An 18,163-nucleotide genomic window follows, 5' to 3' on the forward strand; every position below is an offset into this window, starting at 1 on the left:
CAGTGAACGGCCCTGTAGGCACAAAGTACAATCACACATGTGTACGCCGATTTCCCCCGTCTCTCCTGTAAGACTGAGGAGCCTCAAACGCTCAGCTCATCTCAGCCAGACTCTCCATGTCTGTGTAACACACCTGTGACACCGCATAGGCTCTCCATGATGGTCCCTTCATTTATACATACACAAAACTGAATGATAGGATGTTTTTGTAGAACCAGGAGTGAAATGTTTCAGGTTTTGCTGCTTTTTTTTTTTTTTAAAAGAAAAGAAGAAGAAGATGAGTTGCATTGAAAGAGAGAGAGAGAGGGGAACAGGAGTGGTATCACAAAAATAATTGAGGCTGAGGCAATTTTTGCAGTGGAGAGCCACACTCTTACCTTTCCTCAGAGAGTATAAAAGGAATAAGAACAGTATAGATTCTTCCAAGACCTCTCTACCAACCCCATATCTTTTTTTTTTTTTTCACTCCCTCTCTCTGTGAAATACAATAGATACAGCACCCACTGTGTGCTCCTCAGTATTTTTTTTATTTTTGCTCCCAGGGCTTTGTGTCCTAGCCTTGTTCTCTCGCTTCAAAGGCTCTCTTGCCGAGACAAAAATTTTTGGAACGGCTCTCCCAGAGTATGGAACGCCAGAGTAGAAAAAATAAGTGACTCAGATCTGAGTTTATGCAAGAATAACAGCATTGGTTGATGTTGAACATATCTGCAGATATTATATGTATACCATACACCATGTATAGTGGGTGAAAATGTTAAATTCATAAAAGAAAACCGCAAGTTGTCATTACAGTTTAGACTGAAATGCTTGCAGTGCAGTTCTTACAGAGAAATGTTGGTGGTGCTGTTGAATTGCAGCCCTCTTCAGGTCGTGTCTCATCATTGAAGATACTCAACCATCATCTGTGCATGGATGCTGACAGAAGAATTCTTTTAACTTGTATAAAACTGTGTGTGTGTGTGTGTGTGTGTGTGTGTCCCATGTGCCTGTCTAGCTTCAAGTGTTTACAGTCTGTCCTGTCGGAGACTCTGCTTAAAATAGCAGGGCTGCTGTCTGTATAGTTGCCTGGCTGTTAGAGGGGATATGGTCCAGGGTGGTGCAGACCCGAGGACCTGGAGTCACCCCTCATCCCAAACCTGGGTGCCTTTTATTGGGCAAGCAGCCAGCCTCACAGCCTCCATGGACCACGGGTTTAACCTCCAGACCACTCCAATCACCAACAATGGATGATTCAGTGGCATCGTGAATGTGAGAATAGTGACCTCTGCTCATAATGTGTGCATGTTTGTGTGCATGTGTGTGTACTAGCATACATGTGGATGATTGTGCAGCAAAATCCCTTGGAAGTCAGCTCATTCTTTCGTTTTTAGTTACAGTAAGTAAGACATTTACTGTCCCGTGTCACAAAACGGGGGTTGATAGAGTGTTTGGTCAGTACCAGTGACTCAGCGATTACTTGGCCAGGTGCCGAAACTGAAAAAAAACTCCCCACCCATTGGAGTTTCAAGACATTCTGGCATTTTCAACTGTTCAACAACGGAAGATGGTGTGTGTGTGTGTGTGTGTGTGTGAGTGAGAGAGAGAGAGAGAGAGAGAGAGAGAGAGAAGAGAGAGAGAGAGAGAGAGAGAGAGAGAGAGAGAGAGAGAGAGAGAGAGAGAATGAGACTAGGCTTGCCTAAAGTAAATGCTAAGCATTCCTAAACCGAGCCATAGAGCACCCAGGCTTCACATGGGTGCCATATTGGGTGACTGCTGAACGCTGGTGTGAATGTAAACCATCCCAACCAATAAGTGATCAGTGAACACTGCTGACTGGAACTCTTTCCACTGAATCCTGCTACTGCCTGCTACAGAGGAGGGTGGCCTCTGGTGGACAGACAGGGAACCGACTCAAAGATAGAGAATAATAGGTTATCCCAATTTACCCCCATTCACAATGAGCGCATGGTGAATAGTTAATCACATCAATGGAAATGCATCTGTCAGGGTGATCACCGCTTCCACAATTGTCAAACAAGAGGCACTTGAGCTGCCTAATGTCCTGCCATAATCACCATCATATATTAAACATAACCAGTTATACTAATTATGGTCATCAATTAAGCTAATTGGTGCATTCATTTCCAAATATGTCTATGTCAACATATTTGTCTTCACATAACACATGGGCGGTATTAATATGAACTCAGTATCGTAAAGCATTAAGGTGTCATAGCCATTTCAAGAAAACCAGGGACATAAAAATGTATCACAGTTTAACCTGATAATACACTGGATACACACATTGAGTTTTTGTGGCCGTACCTCTGAGCTCCTGCGGGTCTGCCTGCACCCCGGTCGCCGTTCCCGTGATGATGAGTCCGTCCGAGAGGAAGAACTCGGCGGCGCGGGCCGTCTCCTCGATGCTCACGTCCGACGTCACGGCATGAGAACTGGGGAGACACACACATGCGTACACACAGGGATGAACTGAGACTGGTCTTAGTTCTGGTGGACAGTGGGCTGAAAACATGGTAAATACACTAAACCCTAAGGTATGATGAGGGCCAAGCGGAGCAATGATGACTGACAAGATATTATTTGAGACCTATTCCCTAAATTTCTACATTTTGTATAAGCTTCTTTCATCATCTTATGTTGTTTGTGTTTAACATGACCAACAGGAGCAACCCACCATGTTTAATTCATTTTATGTGCAAACTTACTTGGCCAATAAAACTGACTGATTGAAAAATACAAGACTTGTCATACCTTGTGATACCCATAGTCAAGCAACCTGCTTTTGAGCCCATTTCACACATATAAGGACCTTTGATTGCTCTAATGGAGAAAAGTATGATAAAATTTTGATTATTTTTGTCCACTGACCCAAACTAATGGCATGAGTCTAAGTAGTTTTGCCACTTGCAAAAGTATGGTCAGAGAAAATTACTGATATTGGTGCTACAACTACAACTGTTGTAATTACAGACAGTAATAGTAGTGTCAGACACACTTTCCAAGTCTTAATTCCACATCATCAAGTTCCACTAACTCATCCAGCTTCACTGACGATGATCTCACCTGTGCTTCTTTTTGATGTCGGTGAAGATCTGGACGTGCTCAGCACCGATCTGCTTGCGGTACCTGAGCAGGTCGCCAGCACACGCATTGAGAAGGCCCTCGTCTGCCACGTGGGAGAAGACGTACCCCTCTGCCCTGATGAAATCCAGACCTTCAACAACACAATACATAATAAACAGGATGTTAATTAAGTGGTCAGTAGGCACCATGTCAAATGCTGGTTAGTTCTGGCTGTGTCTGACAGTTCTACAAGACATACTCTACATACTCTGACTGGTAGCCAACCTTTGTTCAATCAGTCATTTCTACGATGAAAAACAACACACTATCTCAAAGGTCTTCAACCATGCGCCATCATAACACAAAAGTATGCAGGTTTCAGTCCAAACCAAACACTACAGAAGCTAATGTCACTGATAACCCTCTGTGGTTGAAGGTGTACTAACTAGTGAATTCAGCTGCTGTAGTGTTTGGCTGGTATGAAACCCTGCAGACTCTTTGGCCAAGATGGCAAATGACTGATCTATTCTAGGGATGGGACGATATATATCAAAATTCAATACAAAAATGTGACAATACGTATCGTGGGGCGGAAAAATGAATCATGATATTAGCTCCATGTTATTCTGCTGTAGTAATCACAAATGAGACACTTGACCATCACAATTTCACAAGCTCTCCATCTAAATTATATTATTTACACTTTGCAATGACAGTTTTTAATTGTTGCTTACATTCTAGCGAGCCAATGCCATCGCTAGAAAGATTTGTGTCAGAAATAAACCTAATTCTAATTCTGCACAGTCAGACTTTGTAGTCATTGAACTTGTATTTATGCCATCGTATCGTGATTGTATTGAATCGTGAATCCCATATTGCATGTTGCAATCGTATTGTGAGATAAGCATATCGTCCCATCCCTATTCTATTCTATTCTATTCTAAAAGCTAGGCTGCTAAGAAATGAACTTGGCTGATGAATCCAAATGCTAGTCTGGGCTGTAACACATTTGCAAACAATTCACAAACAGGATAGTTAGCCTCATATACAGTATTACAGTGATGTAACTGATGCAAAGCCTTTGTATGAACCTGAAGCCAGAGCTACAGCCAGAGCAGGCCGGTTCGCAGCAGACAGTATTTGCACTCCGAGGGGCAGCGATGGACAGAGGCCCCTCACGGCGGCACACACTGCAGTCATGGAGGCACACACCTCAGGGCCCACGGAGAAAGAGTAAGGGATGTCATGCATGTTCTCGATGATCAGACCGTCCTGAAAGAGGGGTATACAAGCAATGGTGATTGGTTTTTTTTACTAGATTTCTCACAGAACAGCTCAGAAACAGTTCAAATGGCTCAGGAATTCACAGTTGCCTGGAGTGCTTCTCTGAGCAGCCACTTACAATCCCTGCATTCTGGTAGATCTCCGCCTCTCTGCATGCTTCTTCAATGATGTGGGAGATTTTCATGCCACCCAAAGGTGTGCCTGGGATGAAAGAGCAACTTGGTTACATCTGGAATTACATTGGTTACATGATCTTGGTTACATCACACATGACGGCATCTGGATTCCACGTTAAAAAAAAAAACACTGGAAAGACAAAGGTCACTGCTCATTTCAGTTTACCTGGTAAGGCTTGAACATGAATCATTCCAATAACCACAGATTTTAGGCGTCCAAAAAGGTCCAAAAACTTCATGGTCGTGTTTTCCAAAAGCAACCATGTAGCAAAAAAACAATCTTGGAACTATTTTGCTTCTAGGTTAGCATGAGGGTCACGTGACTGGCCAAGGGGCATGTTTGTTTGACTAAACTGTTTTAAAGAATCATCCTCAAAATCGATATCAAACCGGTCATAAAGAAAATGAACTGTTTTATCTTATATCACCCCATCACCGGAATTGAAAACACTGAAAACATTTTAGGCAGAGCAACAGGTTAGTGATTGGAAAAAGTTTTCGTAGATACTATAGGGGGATAGGAGCAAATATGGCAACCCGCAGTGTACCGAGCTGAAAGGACGCCCCGGCCGGTACAACACGAGCGCGCTGGTAGAAGCACCCGCCGGCTAACATAGTTAATTTATTGACTAAATAATACATGCGTCTAGGATGACAGCGAGTGACAGCCATCTTTAAAGGTTGTAGTATGGAAAAACGTCATTATCTCAAAATATTCTAGTCGTGATATCTTTATTTTCCGTTTATTCGGGAGGAATACAGCTCTTTGTTTACATCTGACAGACTAGCCACGCGGTGGCTGGGCGCTTCCTGTTTCAAAGCCCCGCCCCTTCAGCTGTCAGTCGCTGTTCACGCCCCTATTACCGGTTAAATGTATAAAAACTTATTTTTCCTTTCAACGAGTACACAAAGCATCGACGGGGTCAAGCGTATTTACTCTGCATGTGTTACATGGGAAGAAATTGTGATGAATGGAGCTGAAATGAGGCTGTTAAGACTTGCTGAAGTTGGTGGTTTAGCGCCAAGTTAAATCGCCTCCTCCCTGACGTTGATGCCTCAAGTCATCTGTTCCCTAGAAGGCGCCAGCTCAGAGGAACCAGCAGCCTGTTGGACACACACTACCTTCGTGTCAGAGCAATTATCTAGCCGTTAAGTTAGGCCTAAACATTATAATTCATATTTATTTTTTAACCGTGGATAAGAGTGAACTTCAAGGGCGGAATCTTGAGGTGAGTACATGAAAATAACCAACCAACACGCTTAGTTTTAATTTCAGCTGCAACTTTCCCAGCTAAGCTAATGCTAAGCTACAACAAGCTGGAATATGGATGATGAATTAAAAGTTTGTAAGGCTGTTTTAAAACTTAAATTGCGGCCATGTTAGATGGATGATTGATGTTGTTGCTGTGTTGTAGAGATGGTGAATGGAGAGAAATAAGCGTCCCAGCTGTGCCGGGTTCGGCCATTATCCGGCCAGCCAGCTGTCCAAAGTTGTTGGGGAAAAATAACCAAGTTCTAAATGACAATATATCGAACTACAAGACTCGGCAGATAATATAGAGTCAGGTGTTGCTCGTTGACTAATTTCATGACTATTGTTGCAGTATTTCGTACTTTTTATCGAGTTTTAACATCGCGTCCCATTTCCATTTCCCCGCGCCCGGCTGAGCTGGGCTTTGTCAGAAGGAGGGAGTTCAGAGTGGGGGTTGGGATTGTGTTAATGTGTTGTTAAACTCAAAGAAAATTAAAACACCACACATTTCTCATTCACAGGTTTACTCCGAACTTGAGAGACACGCGTTTGAGTATAATGCTAGGAAGACGGTGAGTTTCAAATTCACTACTTTCATGACTCTTATCAAGCGTGTCAATCAAGTGTGTGACGACGAACAGAAAAGTAGTGTTGATGGAGCTAGCCATCCGGCTAGTTAGCTTGCTGCTACAAGACCAAGTTTTGAGTATATTCACATATCTAACCCAGCGTGTGAACATTAACGGTTAATACGGTGCATTTTACAGTTATAATGTTCTGCTACTTTGTTTTAGGCAAGAGACGGCATCGAAGTCTACTGCTCCCGAGGCGCCCAAGGAAAATGCAGCACGACCGAGAAAGAGGAAGGCAGATGTTGCTATTGTAAGTAGTCTGCAAATCTGCCAGGCTGGCGACTGGGTGGCTAGTGACTAGTGTGGCTGGCCTAGGCGCTAACATCAGCTACAGGTTTTCAATATAAGCCCTCTTGGCCCAAAATATAGAACTGATGTCACTTTGTCAATGCCTGCAAGTAGAGCCATTATTTTAACCATCATCCAACTGGAATTGCATTACATGTGATGACAGTTATTTTTATTGGTATCCTTGGTGACATTCCAAAACGCCTGTTAGGAAAGGTCTCAGTTTCCACCTTTCACAAACTCACAACTGCCATAGAGGAAAAAGAAAGTGGAAATGAACTAGACCTAATCTAGGTGGGCCTGTGAAGGGGCCCATGGCTTTGAAATGAATCGCATTCAAAATAACCGTGTCTCCTTGTTTGTTTCTCCAGTATTTACAAGATCCTGATGAGGAGGTAGCAGAGATGACTAAGAAGAAGCAGCGTAACACTGAGGTAGTTATCTCTCCACCCCAAGTCTCATACAACATGCGTCTTACCCCAGTCTTCACTCTCATCTCAGATCTATCAATGCATCCATTTGTCATAAAGTCCAGTCACTGACTCTCATCACTCATGTCCCTAATGCAACACTGCTTGTAAATAAGCTTGGTTGCTCAAGTCTACTTCAGCCACTAATTCACAAAAGAACTACTGACTGGGTGGTTGAGCTTTTTTAAGGCTTTCACGATTACCCTTTTAGCCATTCTCCTGCATATTTTATTCTCACCCCACCCTCTAATTTTCCTTGTTTTTCATCCCTCTGTCTCCTGTGCAGCTGGGCTGGAGTCCTGACGCTGGTTACACAAGTCCACACAGGTGGATCCCCACGCCTGATCAGGAAGAGGACCAACCGGTTGCCCTGATCGGCACAGGCTTCCCCCACTACACCTTCAACAACATATTTGTCACCCCCGTGCGCTCCTCCCCTCTCCCTGCACTGTGGTGAGTGTTGCTGGTGTATGGTCAATTGTCTCAAATTAGGCTTCAGTACCCTGAAACCACCCCCATAGTGTCTTCCCTCTAAGCACAGAGTTTTCAAGGCAGCAGGCCTAGATTTAACTTGACCATTATCAGTAGATATTAGTTCAGATTTATTAAAAATATTCTGTACACTGAGTAATGCCATATACCACAAGTTCCACAACAAATTAAAATGTCTACAGGTTTTGTCGGGTTTAACACCAAGCTGTGGTGATGGCCACAAAATATAATTTAAAACAGGGGTAACAAGCTACTATCCTGATTGCAGAGATTAAATTTAAAACAGTCCTGCGTGCACAGAAATATTTTTGTTTTTGTTCATCTTAGGGCTGGGCGATATATCAATATTATATCGATATCGTGATATGAGACTAGATATCGTCTTAGATTTTGGATATTGTAATATCGTGATATGGCATAAGTGTTGTCTTTTCCTGGTTTTAAAGGCTGCATTACAATAAAGTGATGTAATTTTCTGAACTTACCAGACTGTTCTAAAACAGGGAAGGAAACCCTGTCTTTGCATTTTATTTTGATCACAGTCTTGTTTTAATGAAAGTGCTTGTGACATCTCACATGTGGCTTTGACTTACAACTGAACATTTAGCCCACTTCGTAGAAAATACCGAGATATATATCGTGTATCGCCATTCAGCCTAAAAATACCGAGATATGATTTTTGGTCCATATCGCCCAGCCCTAGTTCATCTTGTGTTATGTACTTCTACTACTTTCAATGTAATTGATACAGCCTTGCACACTTTGCACAACTAGGGGAACAGACAAAGTACAATATTGTATGTGATTTTCCGTCATCTGACTCCTGTTAGTTTAGGAAATTCCAAGTCTTTTTGAACATTGAAATAAAGTGACAACCTGGGTTTTTACCAGTGTATCTATGTTTGCCTTCCCTTCAGTTGGGCAAGTAAGGATGTGGTATGGAACAACATGTTGGAGAAGGACAAGAGTTACACCAGGGACGTCAATGTGATGGAGAAGCATCCCCATCTCCAGCCCAAGATGAGGGCCATTCTCCTGGACTGGCTCATGGAGGTCTGTGGCATGGCCTGGGTCCTTGGACCACATTTCAACACCTCTTTTCAGCATTGTTATTTTAGACAAAGCATACATGGGGTTTCACTTGGTTCAGTTGAGCTGTTCAAGTGTTTGTAAATTGAACACAATATGTAAACTCTAACCTTTCTGAAATGTACCAACTCAGTCCTGACAGGGATAGTTTGTGTTTAAGTCTCACTTGCAGATGGTAAATGGCAAACTCCCAGTTTGCTTCTGGGGCACACTCGGAAGCTGGTTATTGAAGAAATGTAAATTCAATTTGGGTGACATCAGTAAACATCCCATGGTGTAGCTGTCACTTAACAGAGTTGTGGAGTGCTCAGTAGTATCATGTAGGGCTGTAACAAACACCTTGTGATTTCTGAACATCACTGTGCCGAAACTGAATGAGCTGCAATGGTTATCAAAATGCCTAGCGTCTCAAAATGAACTACAGTTCACCAATCTGATTTAGCCTAAAAGCCTAACCGCATTCAATGAAGGGCCTATCTGCTTTAGCCTTTTGATGTTGATTTTTCGCTCCTCTTCACTTCATAAAGTATAAGTTGCTATGACTAACAGCCATTAAAGGGCTGTGTTGCAAAACTGTGAATAGAAAGGGATTTGGGACCTCATCAGTGCTGCTGTGAATCACAAACAAAATCTAAGTTCTTTCAAAAGAGCCCAGTGTGAACATAAGATTTGAGCTTGTGTTCTCATGGTCCTGTTTGTTTATTTAATGTGGTAGGCTTAAGAATTACATGTTACCAACAACAAAGCATTTGATGGGGTTGACTTGGGAGTGTTTTACAATACCTTTGAAAGCATTTTGTGGAAAGGAGTTGAATAACCTGTCTAACTTTTCAGCTGCCATTGTTAATACACAATTTCTTAATGCAAAAGAATGTAAGGGAGCATTGGCACTCCCTAACATGGGCATTTATGATAAGGGTGCAAGAAGGAAAGAAGCCTCTACTGTAAACGGTTTGAATTGGAGTAATAGCTACATGACTTTGCACTCAGCCTTTCACGTAGCACAAATTAGCTTAGCTTGTTGGAGAAATGGCAGTCAGCTGAGGAACATCAGTTCAGGACTCCAGTGAGAACTTGGTTCACTCATTGGCAAGATTTTATGCTGAAGTTTTCCTCTTTAGCATGGAAAGGAAAGGGCTTAGCTTAGGGGAAGTTCACTGTCTAAGCAGCAGGGTGCGCCATCACTATTTTATCAGAGGTATAAACATGAAAGGCAAATGCCTGCATTCATTATGCCATAGGAGCTTCTGTGTGTCAGCTGTAGCACATAAACAAACAAGCGTTGTATAGTATTCTTGCGGTCCATATATAGAATGTGATAGTATGTATAAGTGATAGTAATGTATTATGTTTCATATTCAGTATGAACAACTGCATAGTACAGTTTCATGTCCATGGTCTACTCATGTGAACGTTCTACTAGCCAAGTACATACTGTCCTTGTGGTTTGCTGACCTGGTAGTTCATGCCCCAGAGGCCACATCAGTGTAGTGATCCTCTGTGTGTGTATGTGTTTGCATCTATTAGGTGAGCGAGGTGTACAAACTGCACAGGGAGACGTACCACCTGGCCCAGGACTACTTTGATCGCTTCATGGCCACACAGAGCAACCTCTTCAAATCAACGCTGCAGCTCATAGGCATCACCTGCCTCTTCATCGCTGCCAAAGTGGAGGTAGGAAGGATTGGAGCCCACAGTATGTAGAATAGAAGTATTAGAAAACCCTGTTGTTGTGCACTGTGGTGACTCGGCAGGCGAGGGTGAATATGTTCTTCTCATTGTGGGTTTAGTTCTGGTTGATAACCTTTGCAGCATATCCCTACCTTTATCTCTTTAACTTTTCACTGTATGTTTTTAAGGAGAAATGCTAAATACATGTTTATTTGAAAAAAAAAAAATATTCTTGCGTAAGAAGAGTAGGATTTGCTGCCAAACTGGAGAGACAAGATAATGTACTCACACTGGCACAGACTTTTTACTGGAAGTGGATCCTTAAAGGTGCATTAAGTAATATATGACCTTTATTGACTTCTATCGGTGACCAGTAGGAATTGCAACAACATGGATAAAACAAATTTCCCCCACAAATCTCCAGCACAGCGCCCCCCTCGAGTAGCGGTGCAATTGGATTGATTCATATAGGGAGCATATAGGTTAGTATTGCCTTCTGAAAAATCTAAAGTTTTATTTATACAGGGAACGTTGAATGAACACACCCTTTTTTACCTTTATCAGCAATATCCTGCTTGACAAAATACACACACACCCCTAGGATCTGCCCTATACAAATCACTCTTTTGGCCACTGAGCAGCTTCACAGGAGGATTTTGGTGTTCAGTGCTGCGCTCACGGGCAGCTCGATCCCTTTGGAAGGGGACGAGGGCATCCACATGGATTTGTTTCCCCTAGCTCATCTCTGAGACTCAAACCAGCTAACTTCCTGTCACCAGCCTGCTTTGCTGGCCTTTTGGCTATCACCACACCCTCAAAGATCAGTGCCACCCGAAACTGGATCGGAAGTCTCTGTTTGATCTAATGCTGGTCTCTCTTGTCATTGGTTCTCCCCCTCTCCCAGGAGATGTATCCTCCCAAGGTTCATCAGTTTGCGTATGTTACAGACGAAGCCTGCACTGAGGATGAGATTCTCAGTATGGAAATCATCATAATGAAGGTAAAGGACAGACACAAACACACCACATGTATCCATGAAGTATGGAGCAATAACTTTTTTCCCCCCATCAAGAATCAAATGATTCAGAAGGGTCCGGGTTCAGACACATCGCTATGGCTTGGGGTCCTTCTGTCTGTTCGTTTGTTCACTTGTCCATGTGTCACATGCAATATCTCAGACCACTGATCAGATTTAGACGAAACATGGCTAGTACGCATCTCACTCTGCCTTCTGGCATTTTCAAAATTACATTGGCCCAACAGGGAGACGCTAACAATTATAGGTCACAACAAGTTTTTTGTAGTTTGCCCAGAGGGGGACTGCAACATTTGAGGGGGACGACATGTTTACTGTTGTCTTGATGTATACTTTTGGAAATGCATATTTCCACCAAAATGTAGAGTTCTGTTGTCTGACATGGGTTATGGCTGATATTTGCACTTGTACAGCATGTTTGTACAGCAAGTTGCTACTAGCTGTAGCTTGTAAATCCACAAATGCACAAAAGCACTGTATAAAATCGGTACATGTTTTGATCTATTAACTTGTCAGAAGTTGGATCTGCAGGCATTGGTGCTTTTTTGCTCTAACCATGCAGCCTCTGCCTATTCATCCCCTCTTCTGACACAGGAGCTGAAGTGGAGTCTGAGCCCCCAGACTCCCATCTCCTGGCTGAACGTCTACATGCAGGTGGCCTACCTGAAAGAGACAGATGAGCTGCTCATCCCCAGATACCCTCAGGCTATGTTCACACAGATCTCAGAGGTACACCCTGTTGTTTTTTTGAACTGAGAAAATAAGTGATAGGTCTGTCCACCTCATTGACTGGCGCTGGACGTCTTTCTTGTTCCACCAAAATTCTAATTGTGACAAACGTTTCAAACTTATTGGTTATTTTCGGGTGTGACAAGACACCTTGAAATGTTTATCACAAAAGATTTGGTTAACAAAAAGATGTATGGACCTACTTTGAGTTTTGCACCTGTTTGTATTTTTTCCCCCCACACATGGGAATTGAACTTAAAAAAAAAACAACTATTTTTGCAGTGTTACATCCAGGTATGTTTTGATATATTGAATTATAATTATTTATTCATATGTTTTCCCTAGTTGTTGGACCTGTGTATGCTAGATGTCCGTTCCCTCGAGTTCTCCAATGGCATCCTCGCTGCTTCAGCCCTGTTCCACTTCTCCTCCTTGGAGCTGGTGGAGAACGTCTCAGGTAAAAGCACCAGCTCTCTTGTTTGGATAGCAGTGATATATTTTTTGGTTGATAACGACAACATGGATTTGTGAGACTATGACAAATGTATGTTGAACATGGGCAAGTATCAGAAAAGTACAATCATAGTTTTTGTTAACAGCGTGAACTTTTGTTCTCTTTGTTATTCCACGATATTTCCTGTGTGTTACCCTGGTTGTATAGCCCTGACTGATGCCAAGTGTCTCTGTCGTCCTCTTGTCTCTCCATGCAGCTCTGAAGAGGGTGGAGGTAGAGGAGTGCGTGAGGTGGATGGTGCCCTTCGCCATGGCGCTGCAGGAGGTTGGCGGATCGTCTATGAAAACCTTCACGGGAATCCCCGACGACGACATGCACAACATCCAGACCCATGCCGCCTACCTCACATGGCTGGTAAGTGACACTGACACTGCTGGCTTCCTATGTAGGTCTGTAAACATTGTGGTGGGGATAAGGCACAATGATTTTTGAGAATTGTGTGGAATAAGTTTAGAAATCCACCACCAGACAGCAAACTGTTTGGCCCCTGAAATGGCAGTGTTGGCATTAGTAATATTACCCTAATTTCAAAGCTGTTAAACAGTCAGTGGCAAATCTGTAGTATGCAAAATCGTTCTGAATAAATTTCTTCCAACTGAAGACTCCAAATAAACTGTACAATAAATAAAGTGATCTGATAAGGTGATTTCACATGCACCAAAGACGGAATTGGAATAAAACTCTTAACAACAACACAGTTGTATTGCCCATGGACCACTTCAGTTTTGCACCCACCATGTTTTGACCTTTTCCTGACATCACTTTGTCAAAGTGACTGAATATGCGCAGAAATATGTATTCCAACCAAAAGTGGTCGGTTTAAGAATGTACATGACTATTAATCGCCAATATATAATCCTATTGAACAGATTAAGATATCATAAAATATCACTTTATTAATCCCCTTTGGGAAATTCAAGATTAGCAAAGGTTTCTACCACCTTTTCATACCAAACAAAATTTCATTGCAAATGGAATAGTTTATTCCACTTGAGGTTAAATGAGGCATTTACATTCTGAATGGGCTATTCTGATTATTAATGAAAAAGTAGGCTCCATATAAACTCATAGTCAGGAACTTATCACATCTTAAAGGCGCAGTTGTCTAACCTTTACCAAAGGCTCACGTAGAGTTTAGGTCTTGGTTATTCAGTCCTCTTTGTTAATAAATGGCATGTATTGATAATTCTTTCCTCCTTCCTGTCCATTGTTCCATCGATCCCTCTGGTGTTTCCATGGTGTTTAATTATATATTGCTTCTTCTGTGGTTGTGCGTGCAGGATAAGGCATACTCTTACCAGGAAGTGGAACTGCAGCGCCACGGCAACTGCCCCGTCCCTTCAGGCGTCCTGACCCCACCCCTCAGCAGCGAGAAAACTGAAGAGATGCTCCGTGTGGACGCTGCTGTGCCTAAAATCAGACCTAGGATCAGCACTCCATCCCCGCAACCACACGTTGTAGAGTAGAGAAGCAAAAACACTGAAACTTCCATGAGAACAGCAAAATCCTCCCCGGATCTCTACTTACTAGCTATAAGGGGGGGAAACAGAAGTTTGGTGTGTTGAATATCAACAGCTATGCCTCTGTGTGCAGTACCTATACACATCTGCACAATGAGGTTCAGTGGAAAAGATTGATGGAAGCAGTATGGTGGACCAGGCTCTCATTTTAAGGCCACGCTGATTACACCGATCCAAATGCTTTTTAAATCTCTGGGTAGTAGGTGCATGAATATGTACAGACTTTGGCAAAATGGGGAGACGCTCACATGCAATGATCAAATGGCCCCCCCAACCCCCATGTCTGTCTCTCAAGGAGTTTTATCTACGTTTATCCCTCCAGTTTGGATGAAAACAGGAAGAGGAGGGCTGTTTGGGACGGGACCACCCAATAGGAGAATTTTTTTTATTTTATTTTTTTAATAGCATTGCACCCACACGCTTGCATTAATTGCCTACCACACATGCATGTGGTGGTTGTCAGTTAATTTTATTTTCTTTGCAGAGGCTAAACTGAACAGACATTTTTAGAGTCTCTGCTTGATTTTGCTTGAGTGTTTGGTTTTGTGTCTTTTTTTTGTTTTTTTCTCAGATTGATATTTTTAATTACCAGTGGACTCACTTGCCCAAAAAACTATTCCTAGGGTCATCTATGGCTCTGTTTGCTGCTATAAAAAGTGGGCTTTGCATGATGGAGGGGGGAAACAAGTGTGTGTGTGTGTGTGCGTGTGTAATTGTGTGTTGTGTGTTTGGTTGCATGTGGCTCTAGTCTTGCCATTTTGTTGGTCAAAACATGGCCATGTTTTGCTTAGGGACCAGTAGCTCGGCTACCTAAATGGACAAGTGAACCAGCCAGGCTTCAGAAGCTAAAATATTGATTGTATTTAACGGTTTGTTTTTACCCCTCCCAACAGGTTTTTTCTTTTTTTTCCACCACCAAAATGTAAGATTTATATTTGACTTTTTAAAATGAAATGCTGCTACATATATTTTCCAATAAAGACAATGTCTCAAGACTGTGTTTTTAAAATTGAACTCCTGCGTCTTGTATTATAGCATTTTAATGAAGAAACGATGTGCAATCTTAGCCATCCTCTCCCTTTTGCAGACAAATATGAGATATGAACATGATTTTAAGTAAGCCTTTCACCATGCCAATGTGGCATATAAGACACTTGGATGACAAGACTGTTACCTGTGTGTTTTTTGTTTTTTTTTATATTCATTGAACAGGAATGGACTCAAAATGGAGACGTGTGACTCCCTCTTAACAGCTGGCTGACTTAAGAAATCACACACAGGCTTTAATCCACTAGATGTCAGTGTGATGCTGTCAGTTTTGGCCGTGAGAACATTGAATGCAATCTAGTCGGATCAAGCAACTGAGAAACATTTAAATAACACTTCTCATTAAAGGAATACAGCACAGTGACTAGATCAGATGAAATTAAAAATTAGATATATGTCCTCATATCCAGACTGAGTTCCAGGTTCAACTATCTTATCAAATATTTGTTTCTTAGACGGTAACAAAGTTTGAGGGTAATCTCTAACTACTTTGACAGGAAAATCATATCATGAAGTCATTCATCACTGTTTTTGTGTTGTAAGGAAGGAAACAAATTGTGTGACCATTTCTGAATAAAAGAGGAATGTTTCAACCCAAAAGGGTCTTTTTCAAGCTCTTGAAAAAGACCCTTTTGGGTCTTTAAGGTTGATTAAAATATTTGATGGCATCGGCACGAGTGTGCGGTTATCTTCCTCCTTTAGCTTCAGCATATTTTTATAGCCAGCACCTCCCTCATTGGTGCCATTATATGGCCTCATAGAACCATTTCTGAATAGCCATACAAAAATTAGATCAGCAACCAAACCGTCTTTGAATAGCCATACAGAAACTAGATCAGTAATCAAACCATTTATGAACAGCCATACAGAAACTAGATCAGCAATCAAACTATTTCTGAATTTACAGAAACTAGATCAGCAATCTAACCATTTCTGAATAGCCACACAGAAACTAGATCAGCTATCAAACCATTTCTGAATAGCCACACAGAAACTAGATCGGCAATCAAACTCAAAGTCTCTGAATAGTGAAACTACAATAGGAATTAAAATTTCAAAATCTTAAGTAGCCATATAGGGACTAGAACAGGAATCAAACTCTTGCAACTCTTTCTGGATGGCCGTATGAAAACCAGATCAGCAATGAAACTGCGAGGTTCTTGTTAACCACCATCGCAGATCTCGACTTGTTTGTCTCTGGTGGTTACTTTTCTTCTCAGTGTGTTGACGCTCGCGACGGCGTTGTTTGCGCGAGCTGAGCGGAGTCAGAACCAGGCCAGACCTCCCTCAGGGCCTTGCCACCATCCCATGTAAACAAGTTGCTTCAGTGTATATTAGCAGACGCTTTGATGTCACCGGCTGACTTAGTTTTCTCTTCACTTACTTTTCAATATTTCATCGACTTCATTCACGGCGGCGACGTGAGATATAGGCTAGCTGGGATGATCTGGAATACGACAAGGGGCTAGTGGGTTTTTCTGTTATTCCTATACTGTATGTCGAGCACATACAGCAGCGCACACCGTGATGCACACTAATGCACGGCAGGCAAATTGTGTATGATTTCCAGTTGATCAATTTGAGTTGCCGAGGGGCCAGTTGTGGTTATTGGCCTACGTCGGCCCTGAAGTGCCCTTAAACTGTGAGAAACATGTCTGTGTTGAAAATGCTCAGGGACTGTACTGTACATGCTGCTCTTTCTGTCATGCTGTTTAACTGTGTGTCTGCCTCCCTCTTGTGGCTACTCTAATTAAATACAGGACCACTTGATGAACCACAGATCCTCTCACAGGAGCCTCCCTCTCCTCCAGTGAGGCCAGAACGAAGGGGAAGAAGGAACATTAGGGGGGGATTGATTGACCTCATACCAGAATCTGTGAATCTGTATGTGTGTGTGTGTGTGTGTGTGTGTGTGTGTGTGTGTGTGTGAAGACACTTTTTTGCAATGGGCTTTTCGGTCAGATCCAAGGGAGTCAGAAGTAGCTCAGCTGGTGTTTCGTCCATATTCAATGAGGTTCCAGTTGACTGAAAAGTGAATTCGATTCTTGCAAACTTAGCTGTGTAAAATGGGAGACCAAGGTAGGCTAACTCCACTTGAAAAGTTTTACCAGAACTAAAGTCCAGGAGTATTCATGTTCTACTTCTTCTATTCGTTCTCATTTTCTCATTCTTGAGACAATGCTGGTGGCCTACTAGCATTCAACATAGTGTATGCTAAAGTGTTAGCATGGAGCCTACTATCACTCAACATAATGTATGCTAATGTGTTAGCATGGAGCCTACTATCACTCAACATAGTGTATGCTAAAGTGTTAGCATGGAGCCTACTATCACTCAAAATAGTGTATGCTAATGTGTTAGCATGGAGCCACTGATTTACTGGGGACACATGGATGATTTTGGTGTCTCTGTTCTCATCACTTAACAGATAAGTTGACCAATGAGACAATCTCCCAAAACATGTTGTGTATTTCTTTAACAGAAAGGGTTCTATATAGTACAAGAAAATGGTTCTTTTAGCTTGTACAGTAGCAAAGCCCTTGTTGGTGCTACAAAGAACCGGTTTAGAAAAGCTCTTTAAAGGATAAGGTCGGCGATTTTGACTGACTGACACAGACTGGCTTTTTTTAGAGATATTTTAACAAACTCAATTTGGACTCATTGTTAGCAGCTAGAGGCCTAGCAAAGGGAGCTCGCCGTTTCAACCGACAGCTGACTCTGGAGTCAATATTCTCTGTGGGTCCAAGTACTACAGGTATGTAAGAGACAAATTACATATAGGTCCAAAATCGCCAAACTTATCCTTTAAGCCCACCAAGACCCTCTGCTGAACTAGCTGTAACGTATAACTTGGAGGAGATGAGGAAAGAAAGTGTGGAGAGGCAAGGAAAGGAATGGAG

At 42.3% G+C, this 18,163-nt stretch overlaps 2 protein-coding genes across 2 annotated transcripts; one reads left to right on the forward strand and one right to left on the reverse strand.

Moving 5' to 3' along the window:
• Positions 1 to 2,304: 2,304 nt before the first annotated feature.
• LOC139653189 (uncharacterized protein F13E9.13, mitochondrial) lies at positions 2,305 to 4,762 on the reverse strand (the record flags this gene model as incomplete). Its single annotated transcript, XM_071530165.1, has 5 exons — positions 4,690 to 4,762; positions 4,466 to 4,548; positions 4,155 to 4,335; positions 3,064 to 3,214; positions 2,305 to 2,432 (listed from the first exon to the last, which is right to left on the reverse strand). Coding segments are annotated over exons 1-5 (616 nt in total), but the record flags the coding sequence as incomplete, so codon positions are not given.
• An 854-nt stretch (positions 4,763 to 5,616) lies between these two features.
• Positions 5,617 to 15,126, forward strand: ccne1 (cyclin E1). The gene is made up of 12 exons (XM_071530166.1): positions 5,617 to 5,752; positions 6,297 to 6,347; positions 6,570 to 6,657; positions 7,067 to 7,129; positions 7,452 to 7,618; positions 8,575 to 8,710; positions 10,274 to 10,420; positions 11,322 to 11,417; positions 12,048 to 12,182; positions 12,528 to 12,639; positions 12,893 to 13,050; positions 13,977 to 15,126. Exons 2-12 carry the CDS (start codon positions 6,334 to 6,336, stop codon positions 14,160 to 14,162), a joined length of 1,302 nt encoding a protein of 433 aa, XP_071386267.1. The 5' UTR covers positions 5,617 to 5,752; positions 6,297 to 6,333; the 3' UTR covers positions 14,163 to 15,126.
• The last annotated feature ends 3,037 nt before the right edge of the window (positions 15,127 to 18,163 follow it).

Source organism: Centroberyx affinis, unplaced genomic scaffold (genome assembly GCF_046629955.1).
Source record: "Centroberyx affinis isolate AG114_WGS23_722 - 3 ecotype Tasmania unplaced genomic scaffold, CSIRO-AGI_Caff_v1 ptg001890l_1, whole genome shotgun sequence".
Taxonomy (NCBI): Eukaryota; Metazoa; Chordata; class Actinopteri; order Beryciformes; family Berycidae; genus Centroberyx; species Centroberyx affinis.